Raw genomic sequence first — 22,102 nt, forward strand, 5'->3', positions numbered from 1 at the left:
TAAATATTAGTAAAAAGAATCCATATCTTTATAATACATAAATATTTTTCAGACTTCAAAAGTTCTTTGAATTACTTTTCCACATATCACAATATCATTACAAAAAAGTAAATACAGCTCGGGAAGTGTGCAAAGAAAACCATTAATAGCATACAAGATAATTACAAATTGTTAATTTACTTCATAGCCCAGACAACTTCCTATATTATCACAATTTGGCAAATCATTACTAATCAGAATCCCATTGGAGAAAATAACTTTATGCTTCATGAAAGAAATACACAAACAGCATTAAAATTAAAAACTTATTTTTATAGGAAAACACAAACCAAATTAAAATGCATAAAACCTCTACTAAGGGATGTTACTTAGAAAATACTTTTAATAAATTATCAGTGTTAGGAATTCTGTTTTTTGCAGGACAGTTACCCAAAATCTTTAACTCACAATGCTTTTTTTCCCAGAAGTGCAAACTCTTAAGAAGCCAAATCAACAGGAACTGTTTTGTCTTATTTAAGACTTAAAAGGCAGTATGGGGTATATTTTATGGACTAAGCAAACTTCAAGTAACATATATGTCTTATTTTGTTTTATTTCAAAATGATAGAAGCCTAAACTTTAAACTAAATAAAGCTTAAGGATACCTCCATTGGAAACTGACAAGTTGTTCTCTCTGTTTGCTAGCAGTTGCATATCATCAGAGTTAACATGGGTAAATGATAGGAAAGGGTCCCTACTCATTGGTGGCCAATATTGTCTATTTACCTCTTGTATTATCTTTTTGCCAGTCTGTAGTAGCGTATCTTGCATGAAATGTTACATAATTTGCATGTGCCAAGAAAGTGGGTGCACAATATGTACCTATGCAGATTTTCTGCGATACTGGCACTTATACCCATCTGCTCCTGTAGAGGCGGAACAGAGGGAGGATATTCTAACATAGGTCAAGCACAGTAAAGGCATGTTTAAGAAACACGCACATACGCCTGTTAGGAGGCATATCTTTTAAACCAGCTATAGGGCAGGTGCAATTACTTGCTGATGATAACTTGTTCCAAACCAGGCGCATATGCTGCTAATGTGGAGGCAGATGAAACGTGAGTTGCATCTAACGCTGCATCAGCCCCATAATGCGGGTATATGTGTATGCATGATGCATTTGTTTTTTGCAATCTGTAAATATAATCTTAATTGCTGTATATGAAACAATCTGGATGTTTATGTGTGTATAACGTGTAGTGTAGTTACGGATATAAATAGTAAGATGAAGGTAACTAATAAAGGCCATAAATCAATAGTACCTAATGTGACTGAAATGGACACATTAATGGCTTAAGTAAAACCATAATCCTTTTTTCTGTACAATTTTTAACCTGCTGGCCAAGAACAAAGCACATGCAAAGTCAGCTGTGGAGACCTCTGATCAGAAGCAGAACTAGCGAGCTGTTGTCTCCTGTGCATGGAGGGAGGGTGGAGGGAAACTACATGCAGTGGGCTCCATTATCTCCATGGGCCCCGATGCACTGCACTTGCCGCACCAATGGTATTTCCGCCACTACCTCTTATGTATCTGACTCTATCCCTTATGTTGACTTTCTGCTTAAAACTGTCTTTTCATGTTGTCATTTGACCAATGCCAGGAAATATATACGTTTACTTGTGGTCAGAAAAGAAGAAATTAATCTTACATTTATGGTCAAAAATTCAGTAAACTATGTGGTCAGGACAGAAGTATACTTTGTGTATAAGAATATAGAGGTGATCTTTTTGAAGGCTTTCACACTCACTCTGGAGGCCAGTGTCAACAAGTTATCTATAACATCTGGTTGAAATGCATGCCTGGAAGTCACCCCTTGGCACTAACAGTGATCATAGAAAACAGCTAGAGTGGGTCTGAGAGACACAAAGAAACCACTGGGAGGCTATAGGTTTATAGTCAATCATATGTTGTGGAATAAATACTGTAGTAAGTAAGAAAACAAAGAAGCCAGAAGATTCACAAAAAATACCAGGTAGTAATGATTAACTGGTCCTTGAAAGATTTATCAACCGTAGTCGATGGCAATTCAGGCCTCCACTGAGATGACAAGAGAGCTGGAGTCCCCAACTGGGATGACAGGAAGACTGGACTTCCTCACTGGGACGGCAAGACAGGAGTCCCTAACTGGAACAGCAGGACAACAGGCATAATTCACAGGAGTACTGAAAGGGACCAGAAACAACAAACAATTGATGAACTGCAAGAAGCAGTGTTTGGGGCAGGTATATAAGGCAGTGGAACAGGTGCAGGTGAGGATCAGGGAAGGAGGTTAACTCCTGCAGGCAAGGTGGAAATGTCCAATTTCAAAACAGCAGCACATCTGGTAGCATAGAGGTACTGCAGGCCAGATACAAATTAGGATCAGATTCCTAACACCTACTTAATAGATTGGAAGCCAATCATAAGCATTCTCCCATCCATCAGAAATTATCAAGAAAAAAAAAAAGAAGATGGTAGGTAAGTATATTTTCAGTCCCATGTACTACAGGAAAAAATAAGGGAAACAATAATTTAAAAACAATTAAATTTATTTATTTATTTACTTATGAGAGGCAAGGTAGCTCAAAGAGAATAGCACTTTGTAAAATGGCGCTTTCTGGTTTTGACTTTAGTAAATCTGGCAGATTAAAAACAAACAAAAATCGTCAGATTATACAAACCGCACTTTTGTAAATTTCCCCCATGGTCTTGTCCCATGTATTCAAATTGATACATTTTAATGACGTGATAATATACCTGAATTCATTTTTCAAAAATGTCAGCATTGTTTGTGACTCCAAATAGGCCAAAATTCAATAAATCTTTTTTCTTTAATCTTTTCTCTCGTCTTTCCATATGCATCACTATTGAATATTAAACAGAATAAGCAAAGTTTTAAACTTACTTACTGATCACACACCTGACAACATACATAGAATATTAAAGTTTGTTCCCCTGCTTTTGTTAGTAGTTTCCCAGCCATTGGAACCACTATGCATATATGCTGTTTACCAAGTTTAATTCACTTAAAAGGCTTACAAAATTTCTCATGGTCTGTATTGCTTGGTATCCCCTTCTGAAATAAAGAGGGTACTTGGATCCCCCTAGAAGTGAAATAATCACAAGCTAATAAAGTGTTTGTCACACTCGTAAACTGGTTTGTGACTGTCTCGGTGTCAGACTCTATATGTACAGCATACTTGATGGCTACAGCACATGCGACAATCAGGAAAATTAAAACAGCATCTCCTTAACTGGTGTAAGCAGCCAACATAAGTCCTCAATGATTTTCCATTGCCCAAGATGTCAGTAGCCCTATCCAGCAGCCCGGAAAGCTCCATTACTATCCCATAGTAGTTAGTGTCTTTTGTTTTTTGCTAATGAAGCCTCACAAGCAATTGCTATTCCATCTGGTGGGGAGCTCCATTTTCAATAGGTGCAATGGCAATTTCATCCATTCAAGGAGATGCTGATCTCAGTCTTGTGGCAATGAGTGCTATAACCATTAAAGCCATAAGTGTAACTAAACAACCAGAGTTGCACACCCTCAAGCCAGCTCTGCTCAGGTCAAATAAACACAGATCTTAAATTTGCCTCAAAAGCCTTTTTCAACTTTTATATTTTATTTATTTTCAAAAATATACTGCTGGGATTTAAATTTGGTTATGCAGGTTAACTGGCAATTAAAAAAAATAACTGCAGTTTTAAAATTAATACAGCACAGATTTACATCCCCGGGCTGGTTCTATGGTGTGATTGATTAAAAGAATTGCCGGAGGAAACTATCATCACTCCACGGGACAACAGTTTGCTTTGCAAGAGCACTTTTCGTAAGTACGCTCTGCAACAATAATGAAGGGGTGAAGCTCACTTCGGATTGCCACTGATGGTACAACTATATAAATTTTTGATTCATTTGATAAGGAGTGGCAAAATGTGGGTTGTTTGACGGATGAGTACTACAGGGTGATTCAAAAGTCGCAGTACACCCTTTTATTTCAAAAACTCTACAGGAAATTGGGAAACCTGAATACTCCAGTAAGGTATGGGTGACGTGGTCTATCTTTTACGGTATGTACCAAACATGGGCGCCATTTTGAAATCGGCCAATCGGCCCAATTCCTGTAGAGTTTTTGAAATAAAAGGGTGTACTGCGACTTTTGAATCACCCTGTATATTGATTTTCTTTACCGGCTAGACAACATTATCAGCATTTGGAACTCACTATTGATATATCTTGTAGATAACTAACAGTGCTACAGTGACATTTTTAGCCCTATAACATATTGTACAAGACCGAGTGGCATGTGTGTGTGGTTGGACCTTGTATACCTTTGGATACTTAGCCACAGATGTAAAATCCCATGAATAATAGTGTGTATTTGGCAACACACATTGGTCCATCCAGGTCAGGAGAGATTTCCTCCCTCTGACTCCTACTGTCACTCCCTATTTCACTTTAGCCCTGTATTTTCTATGATGGTAGTGATGGTGACTGTGGGAGAGGAACAGTAGAGTCTCTAAACGAAAGGTCAGTTTACCCACACAGAGAACATGTTCTTAAATCAGCAGTTAATGTCATAGATCCTGTTATCAACACGCAAATGCAATACCATTAAAAAACAGTAAGTTTGAAATACAAGTGGAACATAAAGTATAGGGGAAATCCTGTACAGAAAAATTAAGGACAATTATGCTGGACAAATGTGCAAAATTTTACATTTTGACTTTTGCTTGTTGTTCACTTGAAATATAATTTAAAAAAACTGTTACTTTATCAAAAACCTAAGACATGGGCAGAAATTGTCTTCTAAATTAATTATATCATGTTCATGAGAACTGTGCAGTAAATTATATTTTGCTTAAAAATAAATTGACTATTATTTACAGGTTTAAAAATTGTGAACTGATTTGTCATTGTAATAATCTTGTTTGTGGAGCAATAGGATGTTTGAGTTTTAGAAAAAGATTACTAAGCACAAGTGAAAGATTGTATGCATTACGCTTGTATGATCGGCAATCTATTTTAAAATAATCAAGTGAAGCTTTAAACCTTTTCATAAAATAATAGCTTTATAATTTGCAAAGAACTTTTGAAATCACAAGGAAGAAACCAAACTTTTATTCAACAGATAGGACCATTTCTATGATCTCAATTGTCATGAATGCTTCCCTTGTTTCTTTTACAGCTGAGTAATTTGAAAAAGGTCACTTTTGTTGATGTGTCAGCAAACAAATTCTCTTCTATTCCAATTTGTGTCTTACGAATGTCAAGTTTGCAATGGTTGGACATCAGCAGTAATAACTTAAAGGATCTCCCACAGGACATAGACAGGTAAATGCTGTAAATGTTATTTATACACAAAGTCAATGCTAACAATCAAAGGACTTGGTCTCATGCTTGCTGAGCACTTGTAGATATGTTATTGCAATATATACAAATACCACAGACAGTATAATTATATGCTTTTGTAGCAATTATTGTATATTGTTGTAGGAAATATTGTATAATAAGAAATGGACACTTAAATAGAACAATAATGTGTAGTAATATATATATATATATATTACACAACACAACATCTAGTTAAACTGAGGGGGATTACATACCAGATAACAAAAATATATAGTACCAGGTGAGCAAGCAGTTGGAAATGGCAATATTTATTTCATTATAGTTGATAATTATTTTCAGGAGCCTTCACAAACATTGAAATAATCAAGGGTCCAATAGTCAAATTTGTCAAATAGATGGTGCAACACATCACACATCTGCTCCATAAGACATTAACAGTATAATCTTGTGGCTATCTCAGCATAAATGAATATCGAATACCAGGGACCTCCCTTGTTCCACCCTTTCAAATTGTAGGCTGTCAAAAGAGCCATTTGCATTCGAAGATGATTTTTATGCACTTGCATTCACTGGCATATAGTCTGTTTCTGAGCATACACAGAGCAATTTAACACAAAATACGGCAAGCAACGGGACTTACGTTCCTTAACAAATCAGGCCCCAGGTCTCATCCTTTACTTTTAATGGAAAAACATGTTCCATATTTAAATAGCACTTTGACAGAGAAGCACATTAATAGGAGTACTTTAGCCGATAAAAAAAACCATATCTTTAAAGAAACTGATGTCCCCTCATTATAATGTTTAATTTAAGCTATAAATTAGGTGAACAATGCAAAAGTTTTATTTAATGAAAGGGTTTGTTCTAAAGTGGTGGGAATTTGGATTTTGATGTGACTTTTAAACAGTCTCTGCCTCTTCAGATTTTTTAGCGGAAGAACAGGTATGGAGACAGGAGGGGAGGGGGCCCTGCTCATACAAGCTTACATCCTAAGGGAGGGTAAACAGACCAGGCACAAGAGGAGCCAGTTGAGGCAAGAGAAGAGAAGGGAGGACGAGCTAAAGGGAGGAGATGGGGGTTAAGTAGATGGTTGGTAGGCTTTGAGGAAGAGGTGAGTTTTGAGTGCACGTTTGAAGGAGCACAGAGTAGGAGAGAATTGGATGGAACGAGGGAGGTCGTTCCAGTGAAGGGGGGCTGCATGGGAAAAGTCTTGGATTCTGGAGTGGGAAGAGGTGATAAGAGTGGAGGAGAGGCGGCGGTCGTTGGCCGAGCACAGGGAGCGGGCAGGAGTGTGAATGGAGAGGAGGTTAGAGATATAAGGGGCAGTAGAGTTGGAGAGAGCCTTGTAAGTGGTGGTGAGGAGTTTGAAAAGGATTCTGTAGGGGAAGGGGAGCCAGTGTAAGGCAAGGCAGAGAGGGGAAGCAGAGGAGGAGCGGCGTGAGAGGAAATATAAGTAAATAATGAGATCAAAGGGGCATCAATGTCATTTCTTAAGATACATTTACACATTTTAATTTTGTAATTATTACATTTGTATTTTTGCACAATAAATGTGTGTCTCCATAGCAATTGCACCTTCATTTAGATGCATTTTTACAAAAAAACATCTAATTGCAGGTGCAGGTCAATTCTTGATCTCTACCACCTCTGAGGATGTGTAATGAAATTCAATGGTAGTCGTATGGACTGTTATGGGTATAGTTAAACCCTTGCTTGCAAAATACCTAAAAAGGCACAATACTGCAGCTAGACCCCATTCAGCATGGAACACTTTGCTCCTTTATATGTGAAAAGTTATGTGAATCAAAGTGTTGTACCCTGTAGTCACTGTCATCTCTTAAGTACTAATCCATGTGCTTTCCTGTACAAACTGCACCATAGCATATGAAATCACAAAAGAGCATTTGTAATGCAGACCCACATCATTTTTGATGACCTGTAAATAACCATTAAATTATTCTACACACACACACTAGTTGTTTGCATATGTCTTAAGCCCTCCAGCCTGACTTTGGGTAACCATACCTCTCAACTGTCCCAATTTAGGTGTGGTAGTTTCAATTTTAGGAGACTGTCCTACCATCCTAACAGCTAGAATTTTAGTTCTGACTGCTGGGAACATTGAGAACTGGTGAGCTCTCCACATCACCAGGGTATTTCCATGGAATGGAAGAGGCTGGGTGGCAGCCAACTGCCTCAGAGACAATAGGCACACCCACTGGAAGACCTAGCTACAACCCCTCCATCCTAATTCCAAAAACTGGATTGTAGGGAGGTATGCAAGCACATTCCCAGTGTCTTTACTCATGATCTGCAGCAGATTAAATGTACAGTGCAAGTAGAGCTTGGCAACAGATGTTAAGTGTGTGGTGCAAAAATAAAATGTGCCAGCTACTTTGGTTATTAAATAAATGCTTTAATTGTATGGTACGTCATTAGAGAAATCTGTAAGTTATTGCATTAGGGTAAACAACTAATCTCAAAATGTTGCCTCTCTTCAAATGTATGATGCACATTGAAACCCAGAATAATCTATTAGAATGTTCAGCTGTGAGCAGCAGCTACAGATAGTAGGTATTAATCTCAAATAAGGAATCTAGTGTCTCTCACCATAACCTCCACCATAAAGCATGGCTCTAGGACTAAACTCACAATTCTGGTTATCAGACCTACATTACATCACAAATAACATTGCTAATCAACTGGTTTATATGTATTTTACCTAGAGCCAACTCCTTACCCAACATTGTTTGCTACTGGCTGAGAACAGTCACTCTTATTCAATAAGTGAGATTAGGCTCTCTCATGTGCAGCACCATAAATGTGGTCCACAAAATATAAATGACACATATCCAATACAAATAATAACTAGTAGAAAGGCTATAAAAACTGCTCCATATAGATAGATCATGCCTTTTTCAGGTTAGTTTATTTTAGTGTTCATATAATCCATTATTTTTATTTCATTGCAGATTAGAAGAACTGGATACATTACTATTACAAAAGAACAAACTAACCTATCTGCCATTGGAGCTGACCAACCTTTCTAATTTGAAATTGTTAGTTGTCAGTGGTGATAGCTTGGTTGAGTTTCCCTCTGCCCTTGTAGAAAACCCTTCTTTGAAGTAAGTTGTGCATGTATAGTGAGCAATAAAAGAAGATAAATGCATACAACCTATTCTGAAAATATATAGGGAATTTATTTGTTACTGTAATAACTGACTGTAAGCTTCTATTCAAAGCCATCCAAACATATATATGAATGATTGAACCATTGGCTTTGTGTTAAAAAAAGAGACTATATCCCAATACATGTATACACACATTTCAAAGTAATGCAAGGCTGAACTTTAATTCAGACCTGGCAGCTTACAATATATTGACATTCACAGAAGAAAAACAAGCACGGAGAGAGAAAATGTTATATTATTATATGTATATCAAGAATATTTATCTTAATATCTTCTACATATAACCCATGCTACAAATCACATGGTGACAGATGTGGAATATAGCCAATATTATATGTTCTATACATTTACAGTTGCGGATATTATAATGAAATGGACACATTGAAACATGTTGTGAGTATGGCAGAGCAACCCACCAACTCACAGCTTGTGTGCACACATTGCATATGTATGTATGCAAAGTTCTTAATTATGCATGAGTTCCTTGCCATATTTATTGAATTCATAAATATGACGATTGCCTGTGGTTTCCTGTTGTTGAATTAAGTTAATAATGTAATGGTATTATTATTTAAATATCTCCTAGTTCCTCCTTTAATTCACATATACAATATTCACATAAAAACCTCAAAACAACTACAAAATAGGCAATTTATGCTTAACTACTCCTAACCTAAAAGGTGTATATTCTTATTTTCTATACAATATTATCATTACGACACAGCTGAAATTAAAGATGAAAAACAAGTTAATGTTAGCTGGAGTTCTAATGGTGTAGAATCTCACAATTATATTTAAACATTTGAAAGTGATGTGAAATGTAGTATATAACATGCAACAAGTTTCCTCTGAAATGCAGGATATCTATGAAAAGTTTTCAACATAAAACAAAAACAAGTAACGGTTTTGAATTTAAACATATTACATATAACATTTTGATTATCAAATAAATGCTCATTTTGTTGCTGAGCCCGTCTATCTACTATTGGTATAGTGGCGACATGTGTATGGTAAGTGTAGACTCTGGTAGTTGTCTATTTAAAATGTACCTTTTATGAAAGCATTGATCTGTCATTTATGAAAAAAAAAAAATAATTATTTATATAGAGAGGTCTATGTATCAATAGGAAAAATATCCTAGATTTGTTGAAAATGGGAATTTTTGCCAGATTTTGGGATGTTTCCTATTTACCAAAGTCCCCTGGCCGATGAGGACTATCATGGACAGCGGTGGTACAAGTCCTCTGATTGCTACTGCCATCTCAGGATGGCATCAGTCAGGTGTCACCGCAGAAAAAATTTAGTACAATAAAGCATTTTTATTTTACGTTTTTAAAAAATAATTCTATTTTGTTTTTTAATGACATTTGTAGGTTTAAGCCCTAATCCGGGCTTCCATTTTCAGTGCACATGCGCAAGCTGGGATGCCTGTTCACACATGTGCATAATGACCCTGCACTTGCCTGGTGAGCAGTAAGACTCCTCTTACCGCTGCCAAACAGTGTTGCCAGGGAGTGAAGTAGCATGATATTTACTATCCCTAGGATAAGCAGTGATAGAAAATTTTCATATCAGAAGGGTCTTGTTAAATAGATCCCAGACTGTTTGGGTCCCACTTCCTCCACAGAATATGAAAAATGTTGTATTCATAGTGCTAGCCCAGGTCGCCTTGTGTATTTAAATGTAGAACTTCTGATGTATGATGCCCACAGCATGTTTATTGTGTTCTGTTACATAGAATGTGGCATGCTCAGTAAGTATTAGGCTAGTGTGGGATATTTTGGTGAACAACAGTATGTCTATGTAGATGCATATAGGGGAGTCAGAATTGGACAATTTAAAAAATCGAAAACCTTTTGACCCACCCCTTGTGTTCAGAGATATGTCTTGATGCCAACCACTAGTATGTTATTTCCCTTTCAAGTTTTTCTGTTTAAAACAAAAAAACTCTTTCCTTATGCCTGCCTAGAGTGAAATGAACTGCACATGGGCAGTAGGTTTCTGCCCTTTGGTCAGGTCAATGGATGGCAGTGCACTAATTTCCCAACATTGGTGACCCTGCTCACATCACCCCTTAATATTTATCCAATAGTTCAAGTGCTTGTTTAAATTTATGGCATGGGCAGAGACCTTTTTTGGCTCTATATAAGGAGCTCATGTTTTGGCCTGTCTTTTTGTTAAATCACCACCTTTCAGTGGAGTGCAACAGACCTTATTAGGGCTATTAATTAATAAACATTTTCACTGATAAGACCTTGTTTTGTTTCTGTTAGCTAACATTCAATCCATACCCTAACTGTCCTGCATAGAGCCCAGTGTCCTAGCTCAATACTCTTCTAGCCACACAGCAGTCCTTAACTAAGATGTGCTGCAGCAGCTATAAATACTACCCAGAAGGTTCCATGGGCCAGTGAAGGAGCCTGGTGCTGACAGCAATACCCTCCCACAATTGACAGTACCACAATCATGTGCACTTGACCCTTACAGTTTGATGGCCAAGTGGTGCCAGTGAAATAAGGTCACTGGCTTGTAGCAAAACCCCATATATTTTGGCTATCTAACAGGACGGGAATTAAACCCATCCTGTCACTTATAGCATCCATGCTAGCCTATCAGGTCTATCAAGCTGTGACAATTATATGTAGGAAAACCTTCAGTATGTGTCCTTCTCTCTTATGATAAATCTTCTAAAAATAACTATAGATCTCAGCTAAGACCATAGAGGCTCTTCCAGGACATTGTGTGTTGTGTTGTAGCTGTATTATTGGCCATAAAATCCATTTTTATATTCTGAGGCATCAATGTTGGATGCATGGCTTTCTGTTGATGGAAAAAATCCTGACTGTAACCACTGTAAGATTATGAAGCGGCAATGCACCAATAACACAAGGTCAATGTCTATAGATTTGTTCAAAACATTTACACTATGCATTTCACAACAAAATTGAATTACTTTTTCTGATCTTTTCTTTAAGCTATACATAATATAAAAATAAAACTGCATTTAAAAGAATACAAATTACCACCATTTTTCCCCAGGTATGTGAAGCTGCTTGATAATCCCATTGAAGGAAATGAATGCTTAGATGAAGATAATGAAGAAGAAAATTATCAAGACCGTGAACAGTTTGAGAAAGAATTTATGAAAGCCTACATTAAAGATCTTGGTGAAAGAGGTACAGTACATATAAACATTATGCCACAGTGTGCATTAAACCATTTCAGTTCATTTCAGTTTTTTCCTTCAGTGACCTTGTAGAACGTATTGATAACATTTCTTAGAGTAGAATCCCGAAAAGGTAACATTTTAGGTTTGATAAATTGTCCCCAAGAGAGTTTTAAACATATTTATAGATTGCAAATATGTGACATCAGTATTTATAATATGCTATTTACAAAATCGCTCAGCTTTTATTTATCCTTTAAATAAATGTATGCTTCTCCCCAATATTAATAACAATATATTTCCAGGAGCTTGCTTATATTTTAAAATGCAGAAATGTGCTGCAAGAATGGGATTTTCCTGCTTTTTGCCAAAATGCACCTGAGGGTGGAGAGTTTCAGGAGTGCGTGGTCTGCGTAACTTCGCAGAAGGACTTGACTTTAGCAGCAGCTTAGAGTGAAAAGTGTTCAGGTCTCATCCTACTTTTAAAAGGGACTTAGGGCTATATTTACTAAGCTGCGGGTTTGAAAAAGTGGGGATGTTGCCTATAGCAACCAATCAGATTCTAGCTTTCATTTATTTACTACTTTCTACAAAATGACAGCTAGAATCTGATTGGTTGCTATAGGCAACATCCCCACTTTTTCAAACCCGCAGCTTAGTAAATATACCCCTTAGTCTTCAATTTGTACTTCGGGGCAGAAATGCATTTCTAGGTGCACACAAAAAAGTAAAACATGTAAGAAAAGAGGTCCCAATAAGCCCTAACTCATGAATAATTTAGGTCCTAAATGATTATAGTAAACTAAGCAATATTTTACGGGTTAAACAGAAATGTTCATTTCAATAAAAAGATGGTTCTAAAGTAATAGGATTGTAGGGCTGAGACGTGCTTTTTACAATTTTTTCCACAGTGTACCTCCATCTCTCTTAAAATTTAGGAGCATCTCCACTGAGGATGAGCTTTCTAGTGGATAAATTTACTAAGAATCATGTTTCGTGGCTGTTGTAAACTGCCACACATCGCCAGCGGTTTAGTGCTCCAAACTACTATAGGGCAATTTGGACCACTAAGTATATCCTGGATTGAAATCAGCTAAGCCGCCAGCGGTTTGGCCAAGCCCCCATGAAAAAGACAGGTTTTCTATACTTGCTTCTGATTGGTTTGATAGCTTAAACAGCATGTTTGAGCTATCTTGCTATTCCGAACATAAGAGGAGGCATTATTGACATATTAATTATGGGGTAATTATTTATTGATTAAGGGACAAAATTAATTGTATTATTATATCATGGGGCACTATGTAGTGCTACATTTGCGCATCATAATGATGCAGTTTGAGCAATATCGCCTCTCACAACTTCTTTTGTTTTAGCCGCTTGGATGGCGTTTTTTGCGGCCGTTTTGCAAACCCCAGCTTAGTAAATTCAGCTGTTTATATAATGAAATATTCAGGTAATCCGCACAATCTATCTAATTGCAGCCCTTCAAATCACAGTGCACAATCCCCTCAACGTGCCTATACAACATATAATCTAAACAATATTGTGAACAGAAATGGCGCTATTGATAAACAATCCAGATACTGATATAAATGGAATTAAATGTCCATATATTTTCAGTCTTTGATAAATTCCATATCCTTGGTGTGTTTGCTCCTCTTTATCCAGTGTGCTCCTCTGTATTCACTCATCAAATGGATATGTAAAACAAATATAAAACAAACATAGTGCAACCTGTTTTTGCCATGTAATTTTAAGGGAATAGCACTATCCTTTTATACCCGTGTGTAGATATAAGGATGAAAACACCTCGTGAAAAAGAAGTATTCCTAAAACCCCTTAAGGGTATGCACTTACTCGAACAAATAATATTTACAGCAGAAAAAACAAAACAGACATAATTTTTCCTTATATGCCCTAGTGATCAGACAATATAATGCAAACACCTCGTGTAGAGAACTAAACAACTCTTCCTTTACCCCTTAAGGTTGTGCACTCACTAGAGCCAAATGATAATCAGGCGTGTCACGAAGTCTCTAGATCTTCTTTTATAATCCTGATACGAACCATCAGATTCCACTCGTCCGTTATAGAAATAAGGAGAAAGAACCATGCGCCATAGTGTAAAATCCTCAGACAATTTATTATAAACACATAAAAACGAGGCCGTCATAAACAAACAACTCCTCACATATAATCCTCATTAAAACAAGCTCCTACACTGAGGATGGGTGGCCTTTTACCCCTTTCCGGAAATCAGTGAGCGTGATGTTATATCACTCAGCATGGAGTGTCCCGGGCAAAACCCCTGCGATAACTGACTTCCGAGGGAGCAGAGTCTTCACACCGTACAGATCCCCGTTGGAGCGTCTGACGTCACTCACTGCCGACGCGTTTTGATGCCTGGATAAAGATTTTTGAATCGAGTAAGTGCATACCCTTAAGGGGTTTAAGGAATAATTCTTTTTCACGAGGTGTTCTCATCATTATATCTACACACGGGTTTAAAAGGATAGTGCTGTCCCTTTATAATTACATTTCAAAAACAGGTTGCACTATGTTTGTTTTATATTTGTTTTACATATACATTTGATGAGTGAATATAGAGGAGCACACTGGATAAAGAGGAGCAAACACACCAAGGATATGGAATTTATCAAAGACTGAAAATATATGGACATTTAATTCCATTTATATCATTATCTGGATTGTTTATCAATAGCGCCATTTCTGTTCACAATATTATCAGCTGTTTATATGTTCATCATTGTTAAAATCGGGATGGCGATCTGGAGTGGTGGTTTTTAAAAATGTTTATTCTGGCCGCTTATCTTTTAGTAAGAAAGTCTGAAAACTGGCGGTTTCCTCAAACCGCCTTTTAGTAATCCAGCCCTAAGAGTGGAGAGAAGACATGCACCTTTGTACTCACCCGCGTCCTGTTTTACCATCTGCATCTGACTGATTGATAAGACTTCTACATTGGCCATTGACTCTGCGTTTACACTGACTGACATTAGGACACTATCCCAATTTGTGCTCAGCTGATTAATTACTTTCTTTTGACTGCATATCTGGTTTGGACCATCACTTTGGACAGGATATGCTAAATACTTTATTTGGTTACTGGCATTTGGAAGTTGATAGAGAAAAAGAGATTCTCTTGCTTATCTTCCTGTAATGAGACAGCTAATCATCCATATTATAAAATATTGGATGTGCATATGTTTTTGAATTATGACTGGATTGCAATTGGTATATATGATCCCATTTTATAAAGCATGATATCACACAATAAATAGTGGTTTATTCACATCTTACTTACCATTACATAAATAATCCAGCACACCATAGAAAAGGTATCATAGGTGTAGCGCTGATATATGTTGCATATGTTGTATTATGCACCTTTATGTGCACTGGGTGAACCATCTAGGCACACCGATGGAAACCAAGGCATTTTGTAGGTTGCATCAAACAACTCATTTAGAGTTAGGAGTAAATGCAGTTTCATTTTGCACCTTGGCAAAACCATCTTGTTATGCAAGAGGTTGTAAATTCAAAATGTAACAGATTTTAAGATTAAATTGTTATGTTAAAACAAAATAAGCCTACAGTCATTGCCAAAAGTTTTGAGAATGACACAAGTATTGGTTTTCACAAAGTTTGCTGCTTCAGTGTTTTTAGACCTTTTTGTCAGATGATGCTATGGTATACTGAAGTAAAATTACAAGCATTTCATAAGTGTCAAAGTCATTTATTGACAATTAAATTAAGTTTATGCAAAGAGTCAATATTTGCAGTGTTGACCCTTCTTTTTGAAGACCTCTGCAATTCGCCCTGGCATGCTGTCAATCAACTTCTGGCCCACATACTGATGGCTGCCCATTCTTGCCTAATAAATGCTTGGAGTTTGTCAGAATTTGTGCGTTTTTGTTTGTCCACCCACCCCTTGAGGATTGACCACAAGTTCTCAATGGGATTAAGGTCTGGGGAGTTTCCAGGCCATGGACCCAAAATTTTGTTGTTTTGATCCCCGGGCCACTTAGTTATCACTTTTGCCTTATGGCAAGGTGCTCCATCATGCTGGAAAAGACATTGTTCGTCACCAAACTGTTCTTGGATGGTTGGGAGAAGTTGCTCTTGGAGGATGTTTTGGTACCATTCTTTATTCATGGCTGTGTTCTTAGGCAAAATTGTGAGTGAGCCCACTCCCTTGGCTGAGAAGCAATCCCACACATGTTCTGAGGATGCTTTACTGTTGGCATGACACAGGGCTGATTGTAGCACTTACCTTTCCTTCTCCAGACAAACATTTTTCCAGATGCCCCAAACAATCTGAAAGGGGATTCATCAGAGAAAATTACTTTACCCAAGTCCTCAGCAGTCCAATCCCTGTATCTTTTGCAGAATATCATTCTGTCCCTGATATTTTTCCTGGAGAGAAGTGGCTTCTTTGCTGGCCTTCTTGACACCAGGCTATCCTCCAAAAGACTTCGCCTTGCTGTGCGTGCAGATGTACTTACACCTGCCTTCTGCCATTCCTGCACTGATAGTGCCCCGATCCCGCAGCTGTTGGAGACGTTCCTTGCGCTTGTTGGACGTTCTTGTGCGCCCTGAAGCCTTCTTCACAACTATTGAATCTCTGTATTTCAAGTTCTTGATGATCCGATAAATGGTTGATTTAGGTGAAATCTTGCTAGGAGCAATATCCTTGTTTGTGAAGCCTTTTATATGCAATGCAATGATGACTGCACGTGTTTCCTATCAGGTAACCATGGTTAACAGAGGAGAACAATGATGACAAGCACCACTCTCCTTTTAAATCTTCCAATCTGTTATTCTAACTTAATCAGCATGACAGAGTGATCTCCAGTCTTGTCTTAATCAACACTCTCACCTGTGTTAACGAGAGAATCACTTACCTGATGTCAGCTGGTCCTTTTGTGGCAGGGCTGAAATGCAGCGGAAATGTTGTTTTTGAGATAAAGTTCATTGTCATGGCAAAGAGGGACTTTGAAATTAATTGCAATTTATCTGATCACTCTTAATGACATTCTGGAGTATATGCAAATTGTCATCATAAAAAATGAGGCAGCAGACTTTGTGAAAAATAATATTTGTGTCATTGTCAAAACTTTTGGCCATGACTGTAGTATTTGTGCGTTGTTAATGACATGTGAAAACACAAAACTTGTATTTGCACCCCTTGCATTGCTACATGGTTTGTCCAGGAGCAAAGCTGCACTCTTTAGCTGGATTTGCTCTTAATTCTAAATAAACCCCCAAGTGTGCATAATAAATGTGATCAACTGTATTAATTGGTATTTTTTTACATCACCTTGTCTCACATTTGTCCAGGACAACTGTAAATTTAGATGTCTTCTATTAGGGGAGATCATTAATATGCTTAGAGGAACTAAGGTAAAGAAAACAAAATATATAGCAAAGTTGTGACACTTGAAACTAAAATAGCCATGTCTTCTTACTGTTATGATTTATAGAACACATAAGTGAGGGTTAAATGAGCATTATTTTAGGCAAAAAATGAAAAGTTCAAATGAATTAGAGAGTTGTGGTCCATAAAAATGCCTATTTTCAGGAACATACCGGGAAGAAAAAAACCGCACACAGATCAGTAGGAAAATCAATGTTAAATATGAAAAGTTTGTACAAGTAAAGTAAAAGGACAGTGAGGAAACAAGTATTGGAAGTGAAAAATGGTATACTTAAGACATGAGGCATATCAAGGAAAAAGGAAAAGAAAGAAAACAGAGAAGGTGTTTTCTAGTCGAGGGCAGGGAGAAGTGATGGTCAAGGGTGAATTTAAAAAGTGCAAGGACTGGCAGTAAGCAGATATACACAGTTTGAATGTACAATTTATTGCACTTTCTTGTTAACTCTACATTGTAAGGTACCATAATATTTAATGTGAGTTGTGAGTTTAATGTGAGTTATCTCTGCCATCAAGGTATAAATACAATCATTTGTTGCATTTTTGGGTTATATTAAAATGTGCTAACATTGTTTATTGATGCAATATGTTTCTGACTTCCCACTGAAACCTTGATTAATTGAGAAACAAAGGAATACACATTTTTAATCATTTTATGTATAGCTAAGCCTTAATGATTCACCAAGTGTTGCTCTTTAACAATTATAGTACATACAAGTGTAAATATAATATTATGGTACAAGTTTCTTGTGAAACAGAGGAAACCTAATGCATTCATTTTACAAATGTAAGACTGATGTATTCCAAAAATTAATAGATGCAAAAATGTAAATGTATCATACCATATAATGAAAAAAAAATCACTGCTCAATAGCTTGTCTTTTTCAAATAAGCTGCTCCTGTAATGTTTTGCAATATGACTCATAGGGGCGAATTCAGTTGGCCATGGGGTGACACAATGTGTCTACAACATAGTCTGTGGAGACACGTCATTTCTGGGTTTTTACTAAAATCTCCGCTCATTTTCCTTTGCATCCCATAGAGATGTGAGGGAAAATCAGTGGAGATTTCTTTACTGTATTGGCTGGCAATGTGCGCAGTCGGACATCGAGGCAATGTCTGGCAGCACATCGCTCAGCAATTGAATTCCCCCAGTAAAGTGGGCAGTTAGTTGTAAGTATATGTTGGTTTAAAAGTATAATTAGCTGGCCTACGGTTAAAAAAGTGTTCTGCATATTTCAAGAACTTAAAGTAAAATTGTAAGTTTGATGATGTATTCTTTTGCTGCATTTAAGGACAATATGGGTATCAATGTGCTGCATTCGTTGGCCATAAATATAATTTGTTTTATTTTAGTGTGGAACATAAAACAACACTTCAGTATCCAATTTAAACAAGCTGTCCAGTTAGTACAATTAGGGAAGCTTGGTAACTCTAATACTTTTTATATCACTTTTCACATTTTTTTATGTACGGTATTATCAACATGTTGTCATCATTGTTTAACATATTAAACAAAAAAAATATACAGTCTTAGATGACTTTTATCTTATTTTTTTGCAGATACCACACCCTGTTATACCACAAAGGTATCACTAAATTTGCAGATATAAGAGTTACAAAATGGAAGTGAATGAACATTTTGAATGACTATTTTGTTCCCATCCAACAGTTGTGTCTTACAACTTTATTGGTACATACAATGAACAGTAAAATTGCTATGGCTAGAATAATTTGCTGTACTTGACTATGTGTCATTGTTACTAAAACAGTTGTTTCATGTATCTGTGACAATGTACAACAGTTGCCTTGATACACTACGTACCCTTGAAGATATTTAGCCAATGTATATATAAAAATGTGCTCGATCATATTTTGGTGCGATAGCAAATAATTTTAAGTGTATAAGAGAAAACATTATGACATTTGCATTAGGAGACAAATTGCATACTACGTTGAAAAAGTACTAAAAGAAGTCAATGTATCACTGTATAATATACTGTACTTGCAGTGTGGAATATTTTTGTTTAAAAAAGTTACCTGACCTGGCTTGGGATGACTTTGTTCAATAAGGTTGCTTTGATTAAACTGAAATCAGATACATCAAATGCATCATAAACAAAATTTGAAAGGACAAACTCACAGTCTGTACAAGTCAAGCATAACGAACAAGATACCACTACAGCTGTCCATCACTTTGGCACTGTGTTTATAGGCAGAATGTCCTACAAAATAGTGAATTGTATTTTGGGAGATAGTTCTATGATGTTTAACTGTCATGGGTTATAATTTAGTTAACACTTTCAAAAACCTATACCATGCCATTTGCAACAGCTATTTGCATTATAAAATTAATAGACTATCCAAGTACTTTTACATTAGTGCATCTTCATAGGGTCACCTCAAATGACAGAAATGAAAAGGGTGCACATAGTGTACACATTGTGTACATTAGAAGCATTAATATAAAACATTGTATAATTTATTTTATCCTTAATGTAACCCCCTGCCACTATGTGTAATGTTGAGGTGCACAGTTTAGGCTAGCTCCTGTAGTGGATGTAGATGACCAGAGGGTCCCTGCACATGCAGGTTATTTTTACAGAGTCTCCGTGAAGATGTTGGTGAAATAACTTGGTGATGCAGTGCAATCAGATGTCTCAATAATTTGGCCGCCAGACCATCTCTATATTGCAAAATAAACTCTTCGGGCCTGAGTCATTAAGGAGAGCAAAGCACAAAAAAGGAGCAACTTTGAATTTGGGAAAAACCATGTTGCATTTGAGGGGGAGGTAAAGTTAAAATGTAGGCACAGATTTATAGTTGGGGTTGGGTCTGTCCTCCTAGATCAACTTTAAGTTTCAGTGTAAAAATAAAGCTATCAAGTATTTCTGTGCTAGATGAAAAAACAGCCAGTATTTATCTCATGTGCAAAATAATAAATTAATTTGCACCCCTTCCATTGTAACATGGTTTGTCCCGGAGAACATTTACTCCTTTTTCTTGCCTTACTTTCCTTAATGACTCAGGCCTTTTATGTACACACCTTCTTCACTCCAGCACATTCTTAAATGGTTTCAGTGATAAAGTAAATATGTACAGTTTCTATATACATCTCCTGTCTCCACCTGCACAGTTCTTAAGGGCTACATGGACAAAATATTAATGGGGCAGTCACATCCAAAATGGTGGCTCTCTTGCTCACCCTCATCTCTCTCTCACAGAAGTGTTCACTCACCCCTCCTCTGCGGGGGTAATATCTCTCTCCGTCCTGTTAGAATTGTTCCCTTTCTTAAAGCCCAAAAAGAGAACATTTACCAACTTTTATTTTAACATACTATGGTGATGATCTTCTTGATATTTATGAGTGTATAAATAAACCCATCTCAGTACTCTTTGTTTCAGCAATTTCAACCTCCAGCCCATTAGACACAGATTCTTTCAAGACCTTGAGAGAGCAGGTCTGGTGTGATAGGCAGCAGAAGATATACTGCCATATAGTGCCTAAGTGAACAATGACCTCCTTGATCAGAAAGGTAATACTGCTACCAATTTTGCCTTCTCTTGCTTCATTTACATTAGCAGCTTCAGTAGAAAGTAGAGGGAAAATATACTCCAGTTTGAACTCTCAGGGCCCTGTCAGGGCACCCACTGTCTCTGCTGCTGGACATTGTTTCCTTCTGCATAAGTTGGGTACTTTGTATTTGCCCTTGTGTGCTTTTTTTTTAGGGCTGTCAGGATGCCAGGCTTACGTCTAGCTTTTATTAGCTGGTATGCCTTTATGTGCTGAGGACACCCAATAACCTTCTGGGTTTGGAATCAATCGGGCAGAAAACTGCAAAGCATAAGTGTACTTTATTGTATATAAAAAAATGTTTGTATTTACAGCTCACATGGGTTCACACATTTAACAAACAGCCAACAGAGTTATCGCAAAAGGAAGCTTACTAGACAACCCTACCCATAAGTGGATATAGTCACTGAGTTCTCTGTAGTGATATTCCTGATCCTATGAAGTACTATCTCAGCCGAGTGACACACTCCCATGTTCCAATATCCTCCTCCAGTAGACAAGGTCCATGGAAGCTTGAAAAACACCCACTAGCATAATCCTGGATCATTCCAACAATAGCTGTAACTTCTAGTTAGTCTGTCCTGCAAAATAACACACAGTGGATGTCAGAGTTCTCCCTTTTTAAACCCAAACCAATTAGTGGTGTTGCCTTGGTGGGGCTGGGTCCAGAAAAGATTTCCCCACCAGATTAGCTACCTGGTTGGGTCTCAAGCCTTATACCAGGTCCTCGGTTTCCAGCAGACACCATGTGGATAGTGGCTCTGGAAACTCTAGTTGAGATCAGTGCAGTGCAGCAGGCACCCATTTGTCAAGTCGTAGCAGTTAGCTCAATTTCTGTTCCAGCATTGGTTAACCCCAAAGTGTCTTTTTCAGTGAAAGTGGCCCTACAGCTGACTGGCACTTCAGGCACAACATGGATAACCACTACCAGAGGTCAGTGACGATAGCCCCCGATTGGCTACCAAGCACATGTACTTGTCGTTGTGTTGTCGCAGCAGCCTCACCCTGCTCGGAGTGAAGGAGTGGGCAGGGCTCTACTAAATCACTGTCCTCCCAGGAAATAGCCTATATCTACCCCTGGCAGAGGTAGTCCTGCAAAGTTTTTAGCCAGTGGTCGACCAAGCTTCTCAGGTTGCTTCTGCGTGACTGATAACTTCAGGTGATAGTGACTCCTTTAGGGGGACAGACTGGGGAACACCATCACAACCACGCAATAATATACAAGTAGTTACATTACCAGCTGAGATTGAAAGTCAGGTTGGCTTTAACTTTATTTGAGATGCCCAGCACCCTGCTCCCACCACAGGAGTTTCCCAAATGTTTCAACTATGAGTCACAAACACA

At 37.4% G+C, this 22,102-nt stretch overlaps 1 protein-coding gene across 1 annotated transcript in view; it reads left to right on the forward strand.

Moving 5' to 3' along the window:
* Positions 1–19,152, forward strand: part of LRRC2 (leucine rich repeat containing 2) — a 224,824-nt gene extending 205,672 nt beyond the window's left edge. Inside the window, exons 6-9 of the mRNA XM_075191913.1 lie at positions 5,209–5,354; positions 8,348–8,500; positions 11,606–11,742; positions 18,748–19,152. Of these exons, the coding sequence (XP_075048014.1) occupies positions 5,209–5,354; positions 8,348–8,500; positions 11,606–11,742; positions 18,748–18,797 (486 nt within the window). The 3' untranslated portion in view covers positions 18,798–19,152. The remainder of the gene's footprint in view (positions 1–5,208; positions 5,355–8,347; positions 8,501–11,605; positions 11,743–18,747) is intronic.
* The last annotated feature ends 2,950 nt before the right edge of the window (positions 19,153–22,102 follow it).

This window comes from Mixophyes fleayi, chromosome 1, assembly GCF_038048845.1.
Source record: "Mixophyes fleayi isolate aMixFle1 chromosome 1, aMixFle1.hap1, whole genome shotgun sequence".
NCBI classification, from domain to species: Eukaryota; Metazoa; Chordata; class Amphibia; order Anura; family Limnodynastidae; genus Mixophyes; species Mixophyes fleayi.